This window comes from Pristiophorus japonicus, chromosome 11 (genome assembly GCF_044704955.1).
Source record: "Pristiophorus japonicus isolate sPriJap1 chromosome 11, sPriJap1.hap1, whole genome shotgun sequence".
In the NCBI taxonomy this organism is placed as follows: Eukaryota; Metazoa; Chordata; class Chondrichthyes; family Pristiophoridae; genus Pristiophorus; species Pristiophorus japonicus.
The window spans coordinates 145220796-145242216 of NC_091987.1; the positions used below are offsets into that span (position 1 = coordinate 145220796).

General features: G+C 45.0%; 1 protein-coding gene across 2 annotated transcripts in view; it reads right to left on the reverse strand.

Annotated features, from left to right (window-relative positions):
* LOC139276317 (cullin-4A-like) overlaps nt 1-21421 on the reverse strand; it is a 107223-nt gene that overhangs the window by 39942 nt on the left and 45860 nt on the right. For both annotated transcript variants that reach the window (XM_070894122.1, XM_070894124.1), the window contains 4 exons: nt 18077-18144; nt 15861-15979; nt 14532-14724; nt 5267-5371 (listed from right to left, as the gene is read on the reverse strand). In XM_070894122.1, the coding sequence (XP_070750223.1) occupies nt 5267-5371; nt 14532-14724; nt 15861-15979; nt 18077-18144 (485 nt within the window). The remainder of the gene's footprint in view (nt 1-5266; nt 5372-14531; nt 14725-15860; nt 15980-18076; nt 18145-21421) is intronic.

Here is a 21421-nt window from a genome sequence, read left to right on the forward strand (position 1 = left end):
AGCCAAGCCCTCCACATTACCGCCTGCTGCTGCCACCAACCTGCTCCCCCTCCCCTCCCCCATAACAGGTACACACTACCCGAGATCTTAGAAAGAATAAGCTTGGTACCAACCCCAGAAACACTGTGCCACTGCTTGCGGGCAGGGACGGTGGAGTCACCAAGAACAAGCGCAGCGGGCGGTCTTACAATAAGGTGGAGGAGAGAAGAGTGCAGCCTTTCTTTGCTGCTGCTGCTGTTGTTATTATTATTGTTACTGTTGTTCTCAAATTAAAAGATGTTTGTAATTAGGGATGCGTGCAATAAAGGTACAGCAGTTATCATGGGCGACTTTAATCTACATATAGATTGGGCTAACCAAACTGGTAGCAATACGGTGGAGGAGGATTTCCTGGAGTGTATAAGGAATGGTTTTCTGGACCAATATGTCGAGGAACCAACTAGAGAGCTGGCCATCCTAGACTGAGTCTTGTGTAATGAGAGAGGATTAATTGGCAATCTGGTCATGTGGGACCACTTGGGGAAGAGTGACAATAATATGGTAGAATTCTTCATTAAGATGGAGAGTGACACAGTTAATTCAGAGACTGGGGTCCTGAACTTAAAGAAAGGTAACTTCGATGGCATGAGATGTGAATTGGCTAGGATAGATTGACAAATGATATTTAAAGGATTGATGGTGGATAGGCAATGGCAGACATTTTAAAGATCACATGGATGAACTTTAACAACTGTACATCCCTGTCTGGGGTAAAAATAAAACGGGGAAGGTGGCAAAACCGTGGCTAACAAGGGAAATTAGGGATAGTGTTAAATCCAAGGAAGAGGCATATAAATTGGCCAGAAAAAGCAGCAAACCTGAGGACTGGAAGAAATTTAGAATTCAGCAGAGGAGGACAAAGGGTTTAATTAGGAGGGGGAAAATAGAGTATGAGAGTAAGCTTGCAGGGAACATAAAAACTGACTGCAAGAGCTTCTATAGATATGTGAAGAGAAAACGATTAGTAAAGAGAAATGTAGGTCCCCTTGCAGTCAGAATCAGGTGAATTTATAATGGGGAACAAAGAAATGGCAGACCAATTGAACAAATACTTTAGTTCTGTCTTCACTAAGGAAGACACAAATAACCTTTTGGAAATACTAGGGGTCCAAGGGTCTAGCGAGAAGGAGGAACTGAAGGAAATCCTTTAGTCAGGAAATTGTATTAGGGAAATTGATGGGATTGAAGGCCGATAAATCCCATGGGCCTAATAGTCTGCATCCCAGAGTACTTAAGGAAGTGGCCCTAGAAATAGTGGATGCATTGGTGTTCATTTTCCAACATTCTATTGACTCTGGATCAGTTCCTATGGATTGGAGGGCAGCTAATGTAACACCACTTTTTAAAAAAGGAGGGAGAGACAAAACAGGGAATTATCGACCGGTTAGCCTGACATCGGTAGTGAGTAAAATTTTGGAATCAATTATTAAAGACGTAAAGCAGTGACAGGATCGGTCCAAGTCAGCATGGATTTATGAAAGGGAAATCATGCTTGACAAATCTTCTAGAATTTTTTGAGGATGTAACTAGTAGAGTGGGATAAGGGAGAACCAGTGGACGTGGTGTTTTTGGACTTTCAAGTCTTTTGACAAGGTCCCACACAAGAGATTAGTGTGCAAAATTAAAGCACATGGAATTGGGGGTAATGTATTGACGTGGATAGAGAACGGGTTGGCAGACAGGAAGCAAAGAGTAGGAATAAACGGGTCCTTTTCAGAATGGCAGGCAGTGACTGGTGGGGTACCGCAGGGCCCCCAGCTATTTACAATATACATCAATGATTTGGACGAAGGAATTGAATGTAATATCTCCAAGTTTGCAGCTGGGTGGCAGTGTGAGCTGTGAGGAGGAATGCTAAGAGGTTGCAGGGAGACTTGGACAGGTTAGGTGAGTGGGCAATTGCATGGCAGATGCAGTATAATGTAGATAAATGTGAGGTTATCCACTTTGGTGGCAAAAACAGGGAGGCGGAATATTATCCGAATGGTGACAGATTGGGAAAAGGGGAGGTGCAACGAGACCGAGGTCATCAGTCATTGAAAGTTGGCATGCAGGTACAGCAGGCGGTGAAGAAGGCAAATGGCATGTTCATAGCGAGAGGATTTGAGTATAGGAACAGGGAAGCCTTACTGCAGTTGTATAGGGCCTTGGTAAGGCCACACCCTGAATATTGTGCACAATTTTGGTCTCCTAATCTGAGGACGGACATTCTTGCTATTGAGGGAATGCAGCGAAGGTTCACCAGACTGATTCCCGGGATGGCAGGACTGACAAATGAAAAAAGATTGGATCGACTAGGCCTATATTCACTGGAATTTAGAAGAATGAGAGAGGATCTCATAGAAACACATAAAATTCTGATGGGATTGGACAGGTTAGATGCAGGAAGAATGTTCCCGATGTTGGGGAAGTCTAGAACCAGGGGTCATAGTCTAAGGATAAGGGGTAAGCCATTTAGGACCGAGATGAAGAGAAACTTCTTCACTCAGAGAATTGTGAACCTGTGGAATTCTCTACCACAGAAAGTTGTTGAGGCCAGTTCGTTAGATATATTCAAAAGGGAGTTAGATGTGGCACTTACAGCTAAAGGGATCAAGAGGTATGGAGAGAAAGCAGGAATGGGATACTGAAGTTGCATGATCAGCCATGATCATCTTGAATGGTGGTACAGGCTCGAAGGGTCAAATGGCCTACTCCTGCACCTATTTTCTATGTTTCTATGTAAGTTATGTAAATTTACAAGTTTAAAAGTTTGTAAGTGATCTTAAAGTTTGTAATTGATCGTAACTGAAAACTTTAAAGTTTGATACAAGAATAATTTTGTTTAAGTTAAGTACAAAGAACTGTTTGTTAAACTTTTGAATAAAATATATTTAACATTAAATCTGAATCATTTCCATTATTTGTTCCATTAACACAACACATTACGGAACAGGTCCAAACAGTAAACATGGTCCATGTGGAATAGTTGTCGCTGAGTCTTCAGGCAGCAAAGCGTTTACGGATGAGTTGCTGGCACAAGGCTCGAGCACTCGTTAAAGGGGCACAATGGCCCGCCCTCCTCCGCCGTCGTGCTTCGGATTCAGATACTTGTATAGCTTCCTCGTCCTCGTCATCTGCATGTTCCTCCTCATCACCAGTCACTCTTACTGCGGGTGGGTCTTCTCCTACCAGCTGCTGCTGCCTCATGATGGCTAAGTTATGCAGCAGTTCACAACAGTGAACTGACCGACAATAGCAAGTAGCCTCCAGAATGGTCCAGGCATCGGAAACGCTGTTTCAAGATGCCAATGGTCCTCTCTATGATGCTGTGCGTCGCAATGTGCGACATGTTGTACTCCAGGTCAGCTTCCATCCGGGATAAGCGTAAGGCATCATGAGCCAGGTGGCGAGGGCGTACCTTCTGTCTCCCAGTAGCCAGCTCTGCCCTTCTGGCTGCTGCTGAAACATGGCAGATATAATACTCTCTCGTAGGATGAACGCATCATGGGTACTTGCAAGGTATCTTGCATCAACTGACATGATGCGATGCATGTTGTCACACACAAGCTGTATATTAATGGAGTGGAAGCCTTTTCTGTTCCTGTACATCTCTGAATCCTCCAAAGGTGCTCGCAACGCGATGTGGGTACAATCAATGCAGCCCTGTACCTTTGGGAAGCCAGCAATCCTTGAGAAGCCCACAGCCCTGTCACGCATTGTTTGGGCGGTCATTCCTCCGTGCATATACTGCAGCTGTCACCTGCCGAATGCAGACATGTGTTGCATATTGAAAGATGGCGCACACATCCCCAGTTGTAGCTTGAAAATGCAGCTGTAACCTTCACTTCAACTGACAAAGCAGTCCCGCTGACACTTCTAGGTTGCAGGTCTGCTTTCACCAACTCACAGATCTCAGTTACAACTTCTTTGCGGAAACGCAGCCTTCTGACACAGTCTGCATCACTCAGGTGTCATAACGCCTGTCTCGATATACCCGAAGTGGGTAAGGCCTCTTGCCCATCATCCTACGGGCTCTGATGTTCCTCATGCAATGATGTCAAAATCAATTGTTTCTTACGTAGCACCATCATGCAGAAGGCTCGCACAAGGTATGGCATTATCTGTATTGCCCCCGTAGTTAAATTTTACCTTTGCAAGAAGCTCAAAATGGTACGAAGGTAGGCAGGACATGTTCTTTCTTCTCTCTTCCCAAGGTCCGTATGGATGGACCACACCCAGGTCTTGTGACTTCTCCAACCGCGCCCCCCCCACCATAATCATTGCAGTCTTGTGACTTCTCCCCTTCTCCCCCACCCCCATCAATTCATTACAGTCTTGTGCCTAGTGCAGCAGTCTTCCGATTGCCACCTCCCTCCCTGGACTCAGTGCAGAAGCCTTCCGATCACCACCTCTCCTTCCCCCCACACCAACCCCCCCTCTCTCCTCCTCCCCCCCCTCTCTCATCCCCCCCCGCCCCTCAACCCCGGCTTCTTTTCCAGCCGAGCCCCGAGTCTGAGGCCGATTCTGACGGCCAACACTGCGACCCTTCAGCCCTACTTGAAGACATTCGGTGGTGACGTGAGTAAAAAAAAAGAAAACTTCAGAAATCGAAGAAGCTTCTATGTACTCCGTTGAAAGGTAAAAAAAAGTTGAACTTTATTATGGATATTTCAAGTGTTAGAGACTCCCTCCAAAAACTTTGATGAAAAATAATGGCGTCTTTTAGCGCTGACTTTTCAATGTGCGCTGCTTTCTGTTAACTCACCAGAAGGTTATTCAGGAGTGGCCAGATAACGCCGACCTAGGATTAAAACATTTTGAGCATCTGCGAAAAACTGCCACAAACATGACGTCAAAAAAACCTAACTTAGAAAAATCATAACTAAAGCAGCAAATTCCAGGGGGAAACTTTAAAATTACATAATTACGCCAGAAAAAACGGCGCAAATGACCTGGGAAAATGGAGCCCATTAGTTTGACTGCAGGGACTGACTTTTCAAACATTTTGCTCCAATAGTATTTCAAACAAAATAGTTTCCGATTAAAAACACAAGGAAAAAAAAAGGAGAAAGCTGAACCCATTTACTCAGTCATTCAGGCTTTTGCAGGAGCCCATTTTCCCACTTATTATTCCTGTTGAGGCAACCTATGTCTAAGGGAGAAGCAATTCTGAAGTTTAAAAAGAAACTGATTGTATTATAAAGAGAATTCTCAATACAGTTGCAAATCAAGGAGAAAAGCTCACCATGAATAAATCGAAATATGATCATGATTTTATCCAGCATTCGCTCCAGTTCTTCATCTGTTGCTTCTTTGTTACCAGCTCGCAATTTGGAGTCGACATACTTGGCTATAAACAAATTAAATCATACATTACTCATGATTCACTCTGAACAGTCTCATTCTGCACGGAGGCACGAGGCAATTCATGAACATATTTGCTAAACATGTATCTAATTTTAAAAACATAGAAACATAGAAACATAGAAAATAGGTGCAGGAGTAGGCCATTCGGCCCTTCTAGCCTGCACCGCCATTCAATGAGTTCATGGCTGAACATGCAACTTCAGTACCCCATTCCTGCTTTCTCACCATACCCCTTGATTCCCCTAGTAGTAAGGACTTCATCTAACTCCTTTTTGAATATATTTAGTGAATTGGCCTCAACAACTTTCTGTGGTAGAGAATTCCACAGGTTCACCACTCTCTGGGTGAAGAAATTCCTCCTCATCTCGGTCCTAAATGGCTTCCCCCTTATCCTTAGACTGTGTCCCCTGGTTCTGGACTTCCCCAACATTGGGAACATTCTTCCTGCATCTAACCTGTCTAACCCCGTCAGAATTTTAAACGTTTCTATGAGGTCCCCTCTCATTCTTCTGAACTCCAGTGAATACAAGCCCAGTTGATCCAGTCTTTCTTGATAGGTCAGTCCCGCCATCCCGGGAATCAGTCTGGTGAACCTTCGCTGCACTCCCTCAATAGCAAGAATGTCCTTCCTCAGGTTAGGAGACCAAAACTGTACACAATACTCCAGGTGTGGCCTCACCAAGGCCCTGTACAATTGTAGCAACACCTCCCTGCCCTTGTACTCAAATCCCCTCGCTATGAAGGCCAACATGCCATTTGCTTTCTTAACCGCCTGCTGTACCTGCATGCCAACCTTCAATGACTGATGTACCATGACACCCAGGTCTCTTTGCACCTCCCCTTTTCCTAATCTGTCACCATTCAGATAATAGTCTGTCTCTCTGTTTTTACCACCAAAGTGGATAACCTCACATTTATCCACATTATACTTCATCTGCCATGCATTTGCCCACTCACCTAACCTATCCAAGTCGCTCTGCAGCCTCATAGAATCCTCCTTGCAGCTCACACTGCCACCCAACTTAGTGTCATCCGCAAATTTGGAGATACTACATTTAATCCCCTCGTCTAAATCATTAATGTACAGTGTAAACAGCTGGGGCCCCAGCACAGAACCTTGCGGTACCCCACTAGTCACTGCCTGCCATTCTGAAAAGTCCCCATTTACTCCTACTCTTTGCTTCCTGTCGGACAACCAGTTCTCAATCCATGTCAGCACACTACCCCCAATCCCATGTGCTTTAACTTTGCACATTAATCTCTTGTGTGGGACCTTGTCGAAAGCCTTCTGAAAGTCCAAATATACCACATCAACTGGTTCTCCCTTGTCGACTCTACTGGAAACATCCTCAAAAAATTCCAGAAGATTTGTCAAGCATGATTTCCCTTTCACAAATCCATGCTGACTTGGACCCATCATATTACCTCTTTCCAAATGCACTGCTATGACATCCTTAATAATTGATTCCATCATTTTACCCACTACCGATGTCAGGCTGACCGGTCTGTAATTCCCTGTTTTCTCTCTCCCTCCTTTTTTAAAAAGTGGGGTTACATTGGCTACCCTCCACTCGATAGGAACTGATCCAGAGTCAATGGAATGTTGGAAAATGACTGTCAATGCATCCACTATTTCCAAGGCCATCTCCTTAAGTACTCTGGGATGCAGTCCATCAGGCCCTGGGGATTTATCGGCCTTCAATCCCATCAATTTCCCAACACAATTTCCCGACTAATAAGGATTTCCCTCAGTTCCTCCTCCTTACTAGACCCTCCGACCCCTTTTATATCCGGAAGGTTGTTTGTGTCCTCCTCAGTGAATACCGAACCAAAGTACTTGTTCAATTGGTCCGCCATTTCTTTGTTCCCCGTTATGACTTCCCCTGATTCTGACTGCAGGGGACCTACGTTTGTCTTTACTAACCTTTTTCTCTTTACATATCTATAGAAACTTTTGCAATCCGTCTTAATGTTCCCTGCAAGTTTCTTCTCGTACTCCATTTTCCCTGCCCTAATCAAACCCTTTGTCCTCCTCTGCTGAGTTCTAAATTTCTCCCAGTCCCCAGGTTCGCTGCTATTTCTGGCCAATTTGTATGCCACTTCCTTGGCTTGAATTTAAACTGCAAAACACCTCAAAAGTTGACAGTATGTGCAAGATTTTTAAAATATATTAAGAGGACAGGAGACTAAGTGGATAGCTGTGTCAGAGAGCTGGTAAAGGCACGATGGGCTGAATGACCTCCATCTAAAATTATACAGGAAATGGGGCAGTCAACGTGGCTGAAGAGATGGTTTATGAGGAGAATTTTAAAGATAGAAAGAGGGGAAGAGATCTCAGAGAGCAGGATCAAAGTGACTGAAGGGTCTATGCCAATAGTGGGGAAGGAAATGAATAGAAACACAAAAAGGAATGTCCAACAAATTCAAGTAATGAGGCCGGTTTCACTGCCAAACGATGGAAAGTATCATAGCCAAACGGCATGTATCGTTAGAGGCGTTAGCAGTCAGAGTGTGTGACATTAGGTATCTGATATTACTGCCGTGCCGAAAACATATAAGAGCTGGTACAACATACAACAGGTTGTATGAACTGAAAGAGGGCATGCAACTAAGTACAGCATTATACTAATATACCAAACGACCTAAAGATATGAAGGCACATTACTGTCAGCACGAGGGAACCGACGACGGACATTTTAAATAGGCAACAATCAGCACAAATTCATCCACGCTCAATGTTATTTTAAGAAACACAGAAAAATAATGGCAGGCAAGGAAATAGGTGCCATTTCCCCATTTCTACCCCCAAGTGGCAAAATATGTACAGACGTGGCACATCGAGAGCATGTCTGTGCCAACGCTGTTCCAACACTTACTGGCAGTGCTCAGGATGTAGCCTCGAATTCAGTAAAGGGGGAAACTGCAGAGGAAAAACCACTGTCAAACAGAACCAGCATAAAACCAGCATCGCCCCACTCCTCACTGCCATTCAGTCGTTTCTCTTTGAAATAATCAGAGTTCACTAGTGGTGAACAGGACACTGGGGATTCAACTGCTGGAACCGTCAGCAATTGCAGGGAGTAGCCATGTTCTCTCACACGTGGTGACACTTGAAGCAAATAAGTGTCGGGTCAGTGCTGCTTTTTCCTTGGTTTGTGGAGCTTTCAACTCTTAGCATTGGGAGCACGTGATGCAGGAGATGTTCTCTATTTGGCATCAGCGCCTTGTGTTGGGCCTCAGGCCTTTGGGGTAAATGTAGTTCCCGAACACCTCATTTCTGCATTGTATGCACCTGTGAGTATGCTCACAATTTGATTTAAGTTATTGTCTAAAGTTTAATTTGATTAACTGTGTTGGTTTTAGTGCCCCCCCCCCCCCTTTAATCAGGGAGTACTTGTATTAAAGTTTGCCATCTAATTTATCTCTACAATTAGGGGGCATTTGATTTACAGATACAACTAAAATAGTTGTAGAGCTGTTGAAAATCCCACGGTTGAGAGTTCAGGCCTCACCTAGAGCAGTAAATGGTTTAAAAAAAATAAAGCGATCTGCAAGAGTCCGTGTTCCATATTTAGATACAATGTGTGAGGTTGCAGCCCCTATTCCATTATCTGAAGGGGCTACTCCTTGATTTTGGCTGCACTTCAGTCCCATGCTCCTGATCTTTGGGCACCTGGCGCGGAGGGGAATGGGCAGGTCAGAGGGCCTCCTAGTAGGACTGCTTCTGGGCCTGGCCAAGGAGGCCATCAGCCGGCCCAGGCAGCGGGAGGTCGAGGGGGTCATTCAGCCCGACTGCCTGCCTCTGTTTTGAGTACTGTTGAGGGGGATGACTCATCAGGGGAGGGCAGCAGCAGCCAAGTTCATGGCACCGTGGCTGGCTCTGCTGCACAGGAGGGCAAGAAAAAGAGTGGGACAGCAATAGTGATAGGGGATTCAATGGTGAGGGGAATAGATAGGCGTTTCTGCGGCCGCGACCGAGACTCCAGGATGGTATGTTGCCTCCCTGGTGCAAGAGTCAAGGATGTCTCGGAGCGGGTGCAGGACATTCTGAAATGGGAGGGAGAACAGCCAGTTGTCGTGGTGCACATTGGTACCAATGACATAGGTAAAAAAAGGGATGAGGTCCTACGAAACGAATTTAAGGAGCTAGGAGCTAAATTAAAAAGTAGGACCTCAAAAGTAGTAATCTCGGGATTGCTACCAGTGCCACGTGATAGTCAGAGTAGGAATCGCAGGATAGCGCAGATGAATACGTGGCTTGAGCAGTGGTGCAGCAGGGAGGGATTCAAATTCCTGGGGCATTGGGACCGGTTCTGGGGGAGGTGGGACCAGTACAAACCGGACGGTCTGCACCTGGGCAGGACCGGAACCAATGTCCTAGGGGGAGTGTTTGCTAGTGCTGTTGGGGAGGATTTAAACTAATATGGCAGGGGGATGGGAACCAATGCAGGGAGACAGAGGGAAACAAAAAGGAGGCAAAAGCAAAAGACAGAAAGGAGATGAGGAAAAGTGGAGGGCGGAGAAACCCAAGGCAAAGAACAAAAAGGGCCACTGTACAGCAAAATTCTAAAAGGACAAAGGGTGTTAAAAAAACAAGCCTGAAGGCTTTGTGTCTTAATGCAAGGAGTATCCGCAATAAGGTGGATGAATTAATTGTGCAAATAGATGTTAATAAATATGTTGTGATTGGGATTACGGAGACGTGGCTCCAGGATGATCAGGGCTGGGAACTCAACATTCAGGGGTATTCAACATTCAGGAAGGATAGAATAAAAGGAAAAGGAGGTGGGGTAGCATTGTTGGTTAAAGAGGAGATTAATGCAATAGTTAGGAAAGACATTAAGCTTGGATGATGTGGAATCTATATGGGTAGAGCTGCAGAACACCAAAGGGCAAAAAACGTTAGTAGGAGTTATGTACAGACCTCCAAACAGTAATAGGGATGTTGGGGAGGGCATCAAACAGGAAATTAGGGGTGCATGCAATAAAGGTGTAGCAGTTATAATGGGTGACTTTAATATGCACATAGATTGGGCTAGCCAAACTGGAAGCAATACGGTGGAGGAGGATTTCCTGGAGTGCATAAGGGATGGTTTTCTAGACCAATATGTTGAGGAACAACTCGGGGGCAGGCCATCTTAGACTGGGTGTTGTGTAATGAGAGAGGATTAATTAGCAATCTCATTGTGCGAGGCCCCTTGGGGAAGAGTGACCATAATATGGTGGAATTCTGCATTAGGATGGAGAATGAAACAGTAAATTCAGACACCATGGTCCAGAACTTAAAGAAGGGTAACTTTGAAGGTATGAGGCGTGAATTGGCTAGGATAGATTGGCGAATGATACTTAGGGGGTTGACTGTGGATGGGCAATGGCAGACATTTAGAGACCGCATGGATGAATTACAACAATTGTACATTCCTGTCTGGCGTAAAAATAAAAAAGGGAAGGTGGCTCAACCGTGGCTATCTAGGGAAATCAGGGATAGTATTAAAGCCAAGGAAGTGGCATACAAATTGGCCAGAAATAGCAGCGAACCTGGGGACTGGGAGAAATTTAGAACTCAGCAGAGGAGGACAAAGGGTTTGATTAGGGCTGGGAAAATGGAGTACGAGAAGAAGCTTGCAGGGAACATTAAGGTGGATTGCAAAAGTTTCTATAGGTATGTAAAGAGAAAAAGGTTAGTAAAGACAAACGTAGGTCCCCTGCAGTCAGAATCAGGGAAGTCATAACGGGGAACAAAGAAATGGCAGACCAATTGAACAAGTACTTTGGTTCGGTATTCACTAAGGAGGATACAAACAACCTTCCGGATATAAAAGGGGTCAGAGGGTCTAGTAAGGAGGGGGAACTGAGGGAAATCTTTATTAGTCTGGAAATTGTGTTGGGGAAATTGATGGGATTGAAGGCCGATAAATCCCCAGGGTCTGATGGACTGCATCCCAGAGTACTTAAGGAGGTGGCCTTGGAAATAGCGCATGCATTGACAGTCATTTTCCAACATTCCATTGACTCTGGATCAGTTCCTATGGAGTGGAGGGTAGCCAATGTAACCCCACTTTTTAAAAAAGGAGGGAGAGAGAAAACAGGGAATTATAGACCGGTCAGTCTGACCTCAGTAGTGGGTAAAATGATGGAATCAATTATTAAGGATGTCATAGCAGTGCATCTGGAAAATGGTGTCATGATGGGTCCAAGTCAGCATGGATTTGTGAAAGGGAAATCATGCTTGACAAATCTTCTGGAATTTTTTGAGGATGTTTCCAGTAAAGTGGACAAAGGAGAACCAGTTGATGTGGTATATTTGGACTTTCAGAAGGCTTTCGACAAGGTCCCACACAAGAGATTAATGTGCAAAGTTAAAGCACATGGGATTGGGGATAGTGTGCTGACGTGGATTGAGAACTGGTTGTCAGACAGGAAGCAAAGAGTAGGAGTAAACGGGTACTTTTCAGAATGTCAGGCAGTGACTAGTGGGGTGCCGCAAGGTTCTGTCCTGGGGCCCCAGCTGTTTACATTGTACATTAATGATTTAGACGAGGGGATTAAATGCAGTATCTCCAAATTTGCGGATGACACTAAGTTGGGAGGCAGTGTGAGCTGCGAGGAGGATGCTATTAGGCTGCAGAGTGACATGGATAGGTTAGGTGAGTGGGCAAATGCATGGCAGATGAAGTATAATGTGGATAAATGTGAGGTTATCCACTTTGGTGGTAAAAACAGAGAGACAGACTATTATCTGAATGGTGACAGATTAGGAAAAGGGAAGGTGCAACGAGACCTGAGTGTCATGGTACATCAGTCATTGAAGGTTAGCATGCAGGTACAGCAGGCGGTTAAGAAAGCAAATGGCATGTTGGCCTTCATAGCGAGGGGATTTGAATACAGGGGCAGGGAGGTGTTGCTACAGTTGTACAGGGCCTTGGTGAGGCCACACCTGGAGTATTGTGTACAGTTTTGGTCTCCTAACTTGAGGAAGGACATTCTTGCTATTGAGGGAGTTCAGCGAAGATTCACCAGACTGATTCCCGGGATGGCGGGACTGACCTATCAAGAAAGACTGGATCAACTGGGCTTGTATTCACTGGAGTTCAGAAGAATGAGAGGGGACCTCATAGAAACGTTTAAAATTCTGACGGGTTTAGACAGGTTAGATGCAGGAAGAATGTTCCCAATGTTGGGGAAGTCCAGAACCAGGGGTCACAGTCTGAGGATAAGGGGTAAGCCATTTAGGACCGAGATGAGGAGAAACTTCTTCACCCAGAGAGTGGTGAACCTGTGGAATTCTCTCCCACAGAAAGTAGTTGAGGCCAATTCACTAAATATATTCAAAAGGGAGTTAGATGAAGTCCTTACTACTCAGGGGATCAAGGGTTATGGCGAGAAAGCAGGAAGGGGGTACTGAAGTTTCATGTTCAGCCATGAACTCATTGAATGGCGGTGCAGGCTAGAAGGGCTGAATGGCCTGCTCCTGCACCTATTTTCTATGTTTATGTTTCTCTCTTCCGCGGCTCCATTCGAGCCAGGGTGTCTCTGGAGATGGAGCACGCGGTGTCTACCGGTACGCTCACGGCCTTCCGGAGAGGTGGGCACCGGAGGGACTGGAGTGCATCATCACCCCCGGCAACCAAATTTTAACTTGATTTACGTTTCAATAAAAGTTTACTTTGAAATTTGTGGATTCTAGTGCCCTTGCCAAAAGGGGGCACTTGATTTAAAGTTACAATTAAAATAGTTGTAGAGCTGTTGAGTTGGGAGTGACTTCGCCAGTCACATGATGTTCACAAGACTCAATAAAACCCCGACCAGTTAGGTTCGGGGGATCCACGATGAGGCATGTGATTGTAAGCCGAGTGGATGAATTGGTAAATGTGTAGTGTGATTGTTAAATCTTTGCTAATAAACCAACTAGTTCTTAATTAAAATGTGTTACTATGAATTCTTAAGCCAAGAACCATGAAGCAAATACATTACAATTTTGACTGGCTGGCCCATCTGATGGATGGAAGCTCAGAAAGAGAGCAGATTGCAAGCCCGAGGCCCGAGAGTGGAGTTGTTGATGGACAAGTTATTTTAACTATTGATGGGTAAGGCTAATGATGAATACTGTGATTTATTCCCACACTTGTTTCTTATCTTCTTGCAGTTATTGCATTCTAAATTTTGTTTTTATTGTCTCTAGTGGGATAAGTGGGGAACCAACGTGATCCTTCGGAAGAGTTCGAGAAATAATTTGATCGGATGGATTTGTAATGATTTAACTGATTGTGGTTTTTGATCAGTTGATTTTTAGTCAATCAAAGATTTGAGCCACTCAACAAGGCTCATTTAACTGATGTGCATCTTTGTTTAATCTATGGGACATTTGCACCAATTAGGATTTTTGTTGCTTACAGACCGCTCCCATAGCCTATGGATACACACTGGATGCAAGACTTTGAATTATAAAAACCCAACTGGTTCACTCATAGCCTTTAGGGAAGGAAATCTGCTGTCCTTACCTGGTCTGGCCTGCATGTGACTCCAGTCCCACACCAATGTGCTTGACTCTTAACCACGCACTGATCATAGGCAGTCCCTCAAAATTGAGGAAGAATTGCTTCCACTCAAAGTGAGTTCTCAGGTGACTGAACAGTCCAATGCGGGAATTACAGTCTCTGTCACAGGTGGGACAGACAATGGTTGAAGGACAGGGAGGGTGGGACTGGTTTGCCGCACGCTCCTACCGCTGTCTGCGCTTGATTTCTGCATGCTCTCGGCCCCACAAACCTGGGCAACTAGAGATGGGATATAAATGCCAGCCTTGCCAGCAATGCCTACATTCTGAGAATTAATAATACTTTTTTTAAATCTTGAGGGACTAACATTGGTAAGACAGTAGGGTGGGTTTCGGTGCTGCTGTGAGAAAGATGTGACTCAGTGTCGCACAGGGATTCCATTTACAACACTGTAGGAAGGGCCAGTCCAGCATTGGCAATCTGTATTGGGCAAACTGCTTTTATATAAAAAATGAAATTCACAGTAGAGTTGAGTTCACTCACACAGGAAGATCTGTAACATCACAGAGAACAGCTACACCATTTTATGACTCCTTGCCATCGTTACTAAATACTTCACACTACAAAATAAGAGATCAGCCATACCTATCAACTCAGCAGGCTTGTTTGGTCTCTTGTTGATAAAAGTCTCAAAAGCTTCCTTCATTGTATTGATGAACTTCTCGTTTTTTACAAAGCACACTTCAATGACATGATCTACTTTATCTTTGAAGTCTAGTAGCTCCTCAACCATCGTCTTGTCCTTTTCAGGATTAACCACGATTGTAGTGCCAAAGGTCTGGAAAGTAAATCCCACTTTATTTAGAAAAACATCAAGTTATCATATATCTGAGGGTCCATGCTTAGGTGGACAAATGGTTTGACATTATAGGTTCGAGAACTCGTGCTTCATATACTCGTCACTCTAGAAACTGGTCTGTGGGTCCCTACAGCCAGTTACTATGGAGACCCCTTCCAAATGATCATGATCATTTGCCACAAGAGCTGACGCACCACGAATGAGAGGACCTGCTGTCTATCTGCACTTTGGAGGATGCATAAAGGAGATTTCACCAGGAATGAGTGTGTTAAAAGCTGCTTTCCCAAGGTGGCTAACACCAGGAGAAAAGAAAATCTCCCTGCTTCAAACAAGGAGGACGTTCCTGTGTTCCACCCCTCCTATCCTTGAGGAAGGGGCAACACCCCTCCTATCCTTAAGGTGGAACACCCCTCCTATACTTGAGGAAGGTGGACGACCCATCCTATCCTTGAGGAAAGGTGGACAACCCATCCTATCCTTGAGGAAGGGTGAAACACCCCTCCTATCCTTGTGGAAGGTGGACGACCCTTCCTATCCTTGAGGAAGGTGGAACACCTATTCTATGCTTGTGGATATCTGTCCACACTTCCCTGCTGAGCAATTGTGTGGTATGCAACGGGCTTAAACAGCAGGAAGGAAACTAACTTAAAGCAAAAAGTAAAATTAAAGAATGAGAACTTGGTATTCTTTATCCCCTTTAGTTGACAGAAATATACTATTGAGTTCTACTGTAACAAACTACAGAAATCAATTTTCCACCAGACAAGGGGAGTTCTTTCACAACTGGAGAGCCATACTGTTGTGACAATTCTATAGCTGCTCAGGAAAATCTTTCCCTGTGTGTCACTCCTGTTGTTAAACTTGACCTAGATAGTCACTTTAAAGGTCGTACCACAATATCAATTGCACTAATACTTCACTGGATAGATGTCAACAGTCCAGAGCTCTGCTCAACTCCTGGTCACATGGGGTGAGGATGCTCTACACAGATGAGCTGCACTTGGACCTGCACTGCACCGTATCCAACCTAGCATGAAACGAGCACAGCTTTTAGAAGTACAGATATGGTCAGTTTCCTAAACAGGAGCAACATATTCAACATTTTGAAGAAATACCTTGATGTATTCATTCCAGTGCTGCAAAAGGACCTGCAGTCCACCTTTAACCCTGCTGAACAGCTGGTAAAGAAGAGTGAGATCCTCTACTCTGTTTTCACCAAGTAGATGATTGAGTCCTGGAAGAATAACCAGATATGAAGCAACATACACCCGCCACTCCCAACTAATACCTCAACAACTAAGTTAGGAAAAAGAAATACTTGGATTTCTACAGCGCTTTTCACGACCATCGGATGTCTCGAAGAGCTTTTACAGCCAATGAATTACTTTTGGAGTGTCGTCACTGTTGTAATGTAGCAAAAGCAGCAGCCAATTTGTGCACAAGCAAGCTTCCACAAACAGCAATGTGATAATGACCAGATAATCAGGTTTTTTTTGTTATATTGATTGAAGGGTAAATTTTTGCTAGGACACCGGGATAACTCCCCTGCTCTACTTCCGTCCACCCGAGAGCGCAGACGGGGCCTCGGTTTAGCGTCTCATCCGAAAGACGGTATCTCCGATAGTGCAGTGCTCCCTCTGCACTGCACTGGAGTGTCAGCCTAGATTTATTTGTGCTCAAGTCCCTGGAGGGGGACTTGAACCCACAACCTTCTGACTCAGAGGCGAGAATGCTACCCACTGAGTCACAGCTGACACTTTATAAAGCACTTTTTAACATAAAAGAATGCTCCAAGGAGTTTCACAGAGCTGTGGAGAGCAGACACCGAGCCAAAGGACAGATTGGTTGAAGTGAACAAAAGCTTTGGGTGAGTTTTAAGGAAGGTCTTCAAAGAAGAGGGAAATGGGAAGCCAGAGGGATTTAAGGAGGGAATTTCAAAGGGTGGGGCCGAGGTGCCTGAAGGCACAGCCACCAATGGTGGGTATAAAGATGAATGAATGGAGTATTCAGTGGGTATGGGGTTTGTAGGCGCGGAGGACATTACAGAGACAGGGAGAGACAAGGCTATGGAAGGATTTAAACATGAGGATGAGAATTATAAAGTTACGGTACTGGGGGACGGGAGTCAATGGACAGACAGTGATGGATGAGTAGGACTTGTTCGGGACAGGTTACGAGTAGCAGAGCCTTGAATCAGTTGACATTTATGGAGGGTGGTGGATGGGAGGCTGAGCCAGAAAACACTGGAGTCATTTAGTTTGGAGGGAGCAAGGGTCCAGCAGCAGATGGACTACGGTAAGGGAAAGCCTGGCGATGTTAAAGAGATGGAAGTAGGCGGTCTTTATGACGTAGAGAATATGGGGTTGGATACTGAGCTCAGTGTCGAAGAGGACGCTGAGGTGGTGAAAGGCTGTTTCAGCCTGGGAGTGTGGCCGGTGAGGGAGATGGAGGTCATGTCGCAGACATGAAATTCATGGCGGAGCACAGAAATAATATCGTAAACAAAAATGGAAAACAACATTTTGTACAGCCATGCTCCATAGGAACAGAAGGCAACAAGTGGCTGTTATACGAGACCCACCATTTAAAAAAAAAAGGATAACGGAAAGCCCAAGGGATTACAAACCTTTGCAATAGTAAATTACAGCAAGGGGATCAAGAGCACTGCCAGTGTGGGGCAGTATCACTACGCTGAGGGAGAAGAGCTGTGTTGCCAGGGTGGGATGTGTCATTGCATTGAGGCAGTCCGACCCGTGGTGCCAGCGTGGGGCAGTGTCATTGTATTGAAGCAGTCCGACCTGTGTGGCCAGCGTGGGGCAGTGTCATTGTATTGAAGCAGTCCGACCTGTGTGGCCAGCGTGGGGCAGTGTCATTGTATTGAAGCAGTCCGACCCGTGGTGCCAGCGTGGGGCAGTGTCATTGTATTGAAGCAGTCCGACCTGTGTGGCCAGCATGGGGCAGTGTCATTGTATTGAAACAGTCCGACCTGTGTGGCCAGCGTCATTGTATTGAGGCAGTCCGACTTGTGTTTGCCAGCGTGGGGCAGTGTCATTGTATTGAAGCAGTCCGACCCGTGGTGCGAGCGTGGGGCAGTGTCATTGTATTGAAGCAGTCCGAACTGTGTGGCCAGCATGAGGCAGTGTCATTGTATTGAGACAGTCCGATCTGTGTTGGCCAGCGTGGGGCAGTGTTGCTGTGGTGAGGCAGTCCGAACAACATGAGAAAAAAGTGCAGTTGGAGCAAATGGCATTGTGAAGCCAGGAGGAGTTTTACTATGGAATGACGCAATTTAAGTTAAGCAGCAATGTTCTGTGTCCTTTGTTTCTTTTACCTTTCTGAAGAATAGCTGTCAGATGTTCACCCAGAAGTTGCTTCTCAACACTGGCAACCAACCATTTTCTGCAAATCAAAAATGCATTCAACTATTCACTTTTGAAAATGTACAATCCCCTCCCTACCAATAAAAATACAGACAATAAATAAAGGGCAAAAGCAAAATACTGCAGATGCGGGAATCTGATATAAAAACAGAAAATGCTGGAAATCTCAGCGGGTCAGGCAGCATCTGTGGAGAGAAAGCAGAGTTAACGTTTCGGGTCGAATGCCCTTCGTCAGAACTGGCGAATGTTCGAAATGAACAGATTCTTAAGGAGGACTGAAAGGGGGAGGGGAGGAAAGAACAAAAGAGAAGGTCTGTGATAGGGTGGAAGGCAGGAGAGATTTGAGATACAAAGGGGATGATGGGCTGACTTGAGATGGTAATGGCAGAAGTTAGAAAAAGATGAGTCTACATAGGGTGTGAATGGCGGAATAATTACCAGCTGCCATGGGAAAGGGAGAGAAAAAATACATAAGATTGGGGGGGGGATTAAGAAATGGGAGCAATATATGGGCAATGATTATGTTCTGAAATTGTTGAACTCGATGTTGAGTCCAGAAGGCTGTAAAGTGCCGAAACAAAATAAATATAGGGTGTCGTACAGAGAATCAGAGAATGGTGAAAAGTTCCAGACAGGCCTCATATGACGCACACCAATAAACTGGCCCCAGTGAAACTACTGCAGACTGGTAGCGCCTCTGAACCAACCCAGTCAAACCTCACAAGAAGAATGCTCATATTAGACCCAAAATCAGGCGGCGAGCAAAGTAGGAAACAAATTTTGCAAGGAACCTGGTTGAATAGGAATGTGACTCTGAGAGTCAGGTTTGACGGTCTGGATGCTGAGATTCAGTCCGCCAGGTTTTCCACTCACTGATCACCAGAACCCAGCGAGAGCTGCCGCTTACACGGACCGAGCTCTCTGATCAGAGGTCCCAACATTTACCCACAAGAAAAAGGAAATGAGGATCCGTATGCAGTGATTGGAGGAGAGCGAGAGAGAGCAGAGCCTCTTTTGATGTTGAAACACCAGGATACATCAGCATAGCACAAATGAGAGGTCAACGGGCTGATGTAAGCATCCATACAACTGCCACTGGGAGGCCAAAATACAACCTGGTAGGCCAGGAAATAGGCCTGCCCAGTATCCTTGGCCCCTGACCAGAATATGGGGGAAGACAATGGCCCAATTCACCACAACTCCTCCAATATTGAAACCAACAGAAGTAACTCTACACCTAGAGTACTGCGTACAGTTTTGGCCTTCTTATTTAAGGAGGGGTATATTTGCATTGGAGGCAGTTCAGAAAAGATACACTAGGTTGATTCCTGAAATGAAGGGTTGTCTTATGATGAAAGGTTGAGACTATACTCATTGGAGTTTAGAAGAATGAGAGGTGATCTTATTCAAATAGATAAGATTCTGCAAGAGCTGGACAGGGTAAATGCAGAGAGAATGTTTCCCCTCATAGAACTAGAGGGAATAGTTTCAGAATAAGGGGTCGCACATCTAAAACAGAGATGAGGAGGAATTTCTTCTCTGAGAGGGTCATGAATCTTTGGAATTCTATATCCCAGAGAGCTGTTGAGTCCGGGTCAGTGAATGTATTTAAGGTGGAGATAGACAGATTTTTGAATGATAAGGGAGTCGAGGGTTATAGGGAGCAGGCAGGAAAGCGGGGTTGAGGCCAAGATCAGATCAGCCATCATCTTACTGAATGGTGGAGTAAAGGGGCCAAATAGCCTACTCCTGCTCCTATTTCTTATGTTCTCATGTAATGACCGGCACTTGTGAATGAATCACAGCACAGCTCCTGTTAATCTAATTCCTAGCTGCCATTTATAAACCTGTCAAAATATAATAGGAACGTAATCCAAAATGAAAAGATCCTAAGATGGCATTAATGTTGCTTTCACAGACAAATCCGTATTGCTTTAATCCTTGCAGATAGCACCTGTCGTGCGTCCAAATTGTCTCCCCATCTCTCCTGAAGGGATCTATTCTTGCGAGGGGGAACTGTTCTACAGATGCTCCATGAATCACTCTGCTCTGAAGAAATTTCTATGGCCAAGAGGAAAAAAACCAGTAAAAAAAACCTGCTTGGACATTCGTAATAGTCCACTTCCCCATGCACCCGCCCATGACTCCAGCAGCTGGATCACCATTGACCCAAGATGGGCCCAAAATGCCCCGACACGAACCACAAGCACCCAGCTATGGGCACCACTGGACTCCAGTCATTCGATTGACTCTTGGTAACTCTTTTTGGCCAGTGGTGTCTGACACACTTATAAAGCCATCACTGTGCAGAAGGGTTTCCAAACTAAACACTGATAAGTTCACACAGGTAGAGTTTGCCTTTATCTCACATACTCTTTCCATTTCGGGACACACCTCACTTAGGTAATTCCAGAAAACTTAAGTCAGGTTATGAAGAGCTCAGGCTTAAGAAACCGTAGGAGTTCTGTTGCCATTTAACTAAAAGCACACAGCTTACCAGTAGCGAGTACTGGTAAACTCCAGCTGCTCGTTTGGTTAGCACCACCCTATGTCCCGGATTTGCCCCTCAGTGACGAAGGAGCGGCTTTTGCTGTTCACCTTGCGACAGTTGCCAATGGACTCTTGCGGGTTTGCCAGCGGAGACTTCCAGTTATTCAGTGTTTCTATCAGTGTACCACCCTCTACAGGGGATCTGTGCAATCTGTGAACAGGTCAAGCATCAGCTAGGTTCTTCAACCAATCAGATTAAAGAATCCTCACTGAGCCACACAGAGTATAAACCAGGAAGTAAATAACAGGAAATGTAAAATTACATTAAAATCATGTACAGGAAGCAAAATAATGATTGGGAAATACAGATGGGGTAAGAGAGACAGACAGAAATACTTAAAAAAAAGAATTGAAAAGAAAATCTCCCAACATAAAATTTCTTCTGAGGGTATGAGACTCCACACTTTTAAAATTAATTTTTCAGGGCCAGAGAGGTTGTTCAGTAGTAATTATCACTTATTACGCCGTTAAAAATTTACTTACTCCTAAATATACCAGCCCTAACTTTTTCAACCGTTATTAGTGCAGAAGACTAGTGGGTAATTACCCAAAGTTCACGCCATTGGAGTTATTTCAGTGCCGAGTCTGTCAGCGAGGACTGCAACAACAGCCCCCATGGAGGAGCTGGCCATCTCGATGACAGCAACTTCTGGATTTACGCAATTAACGCACGTTAAATTCTGTGCATGTGCGGACGTCAGAAGTTGCTGTCAGATTTAATGACGGCAAGCGCTGATAGCTTCATT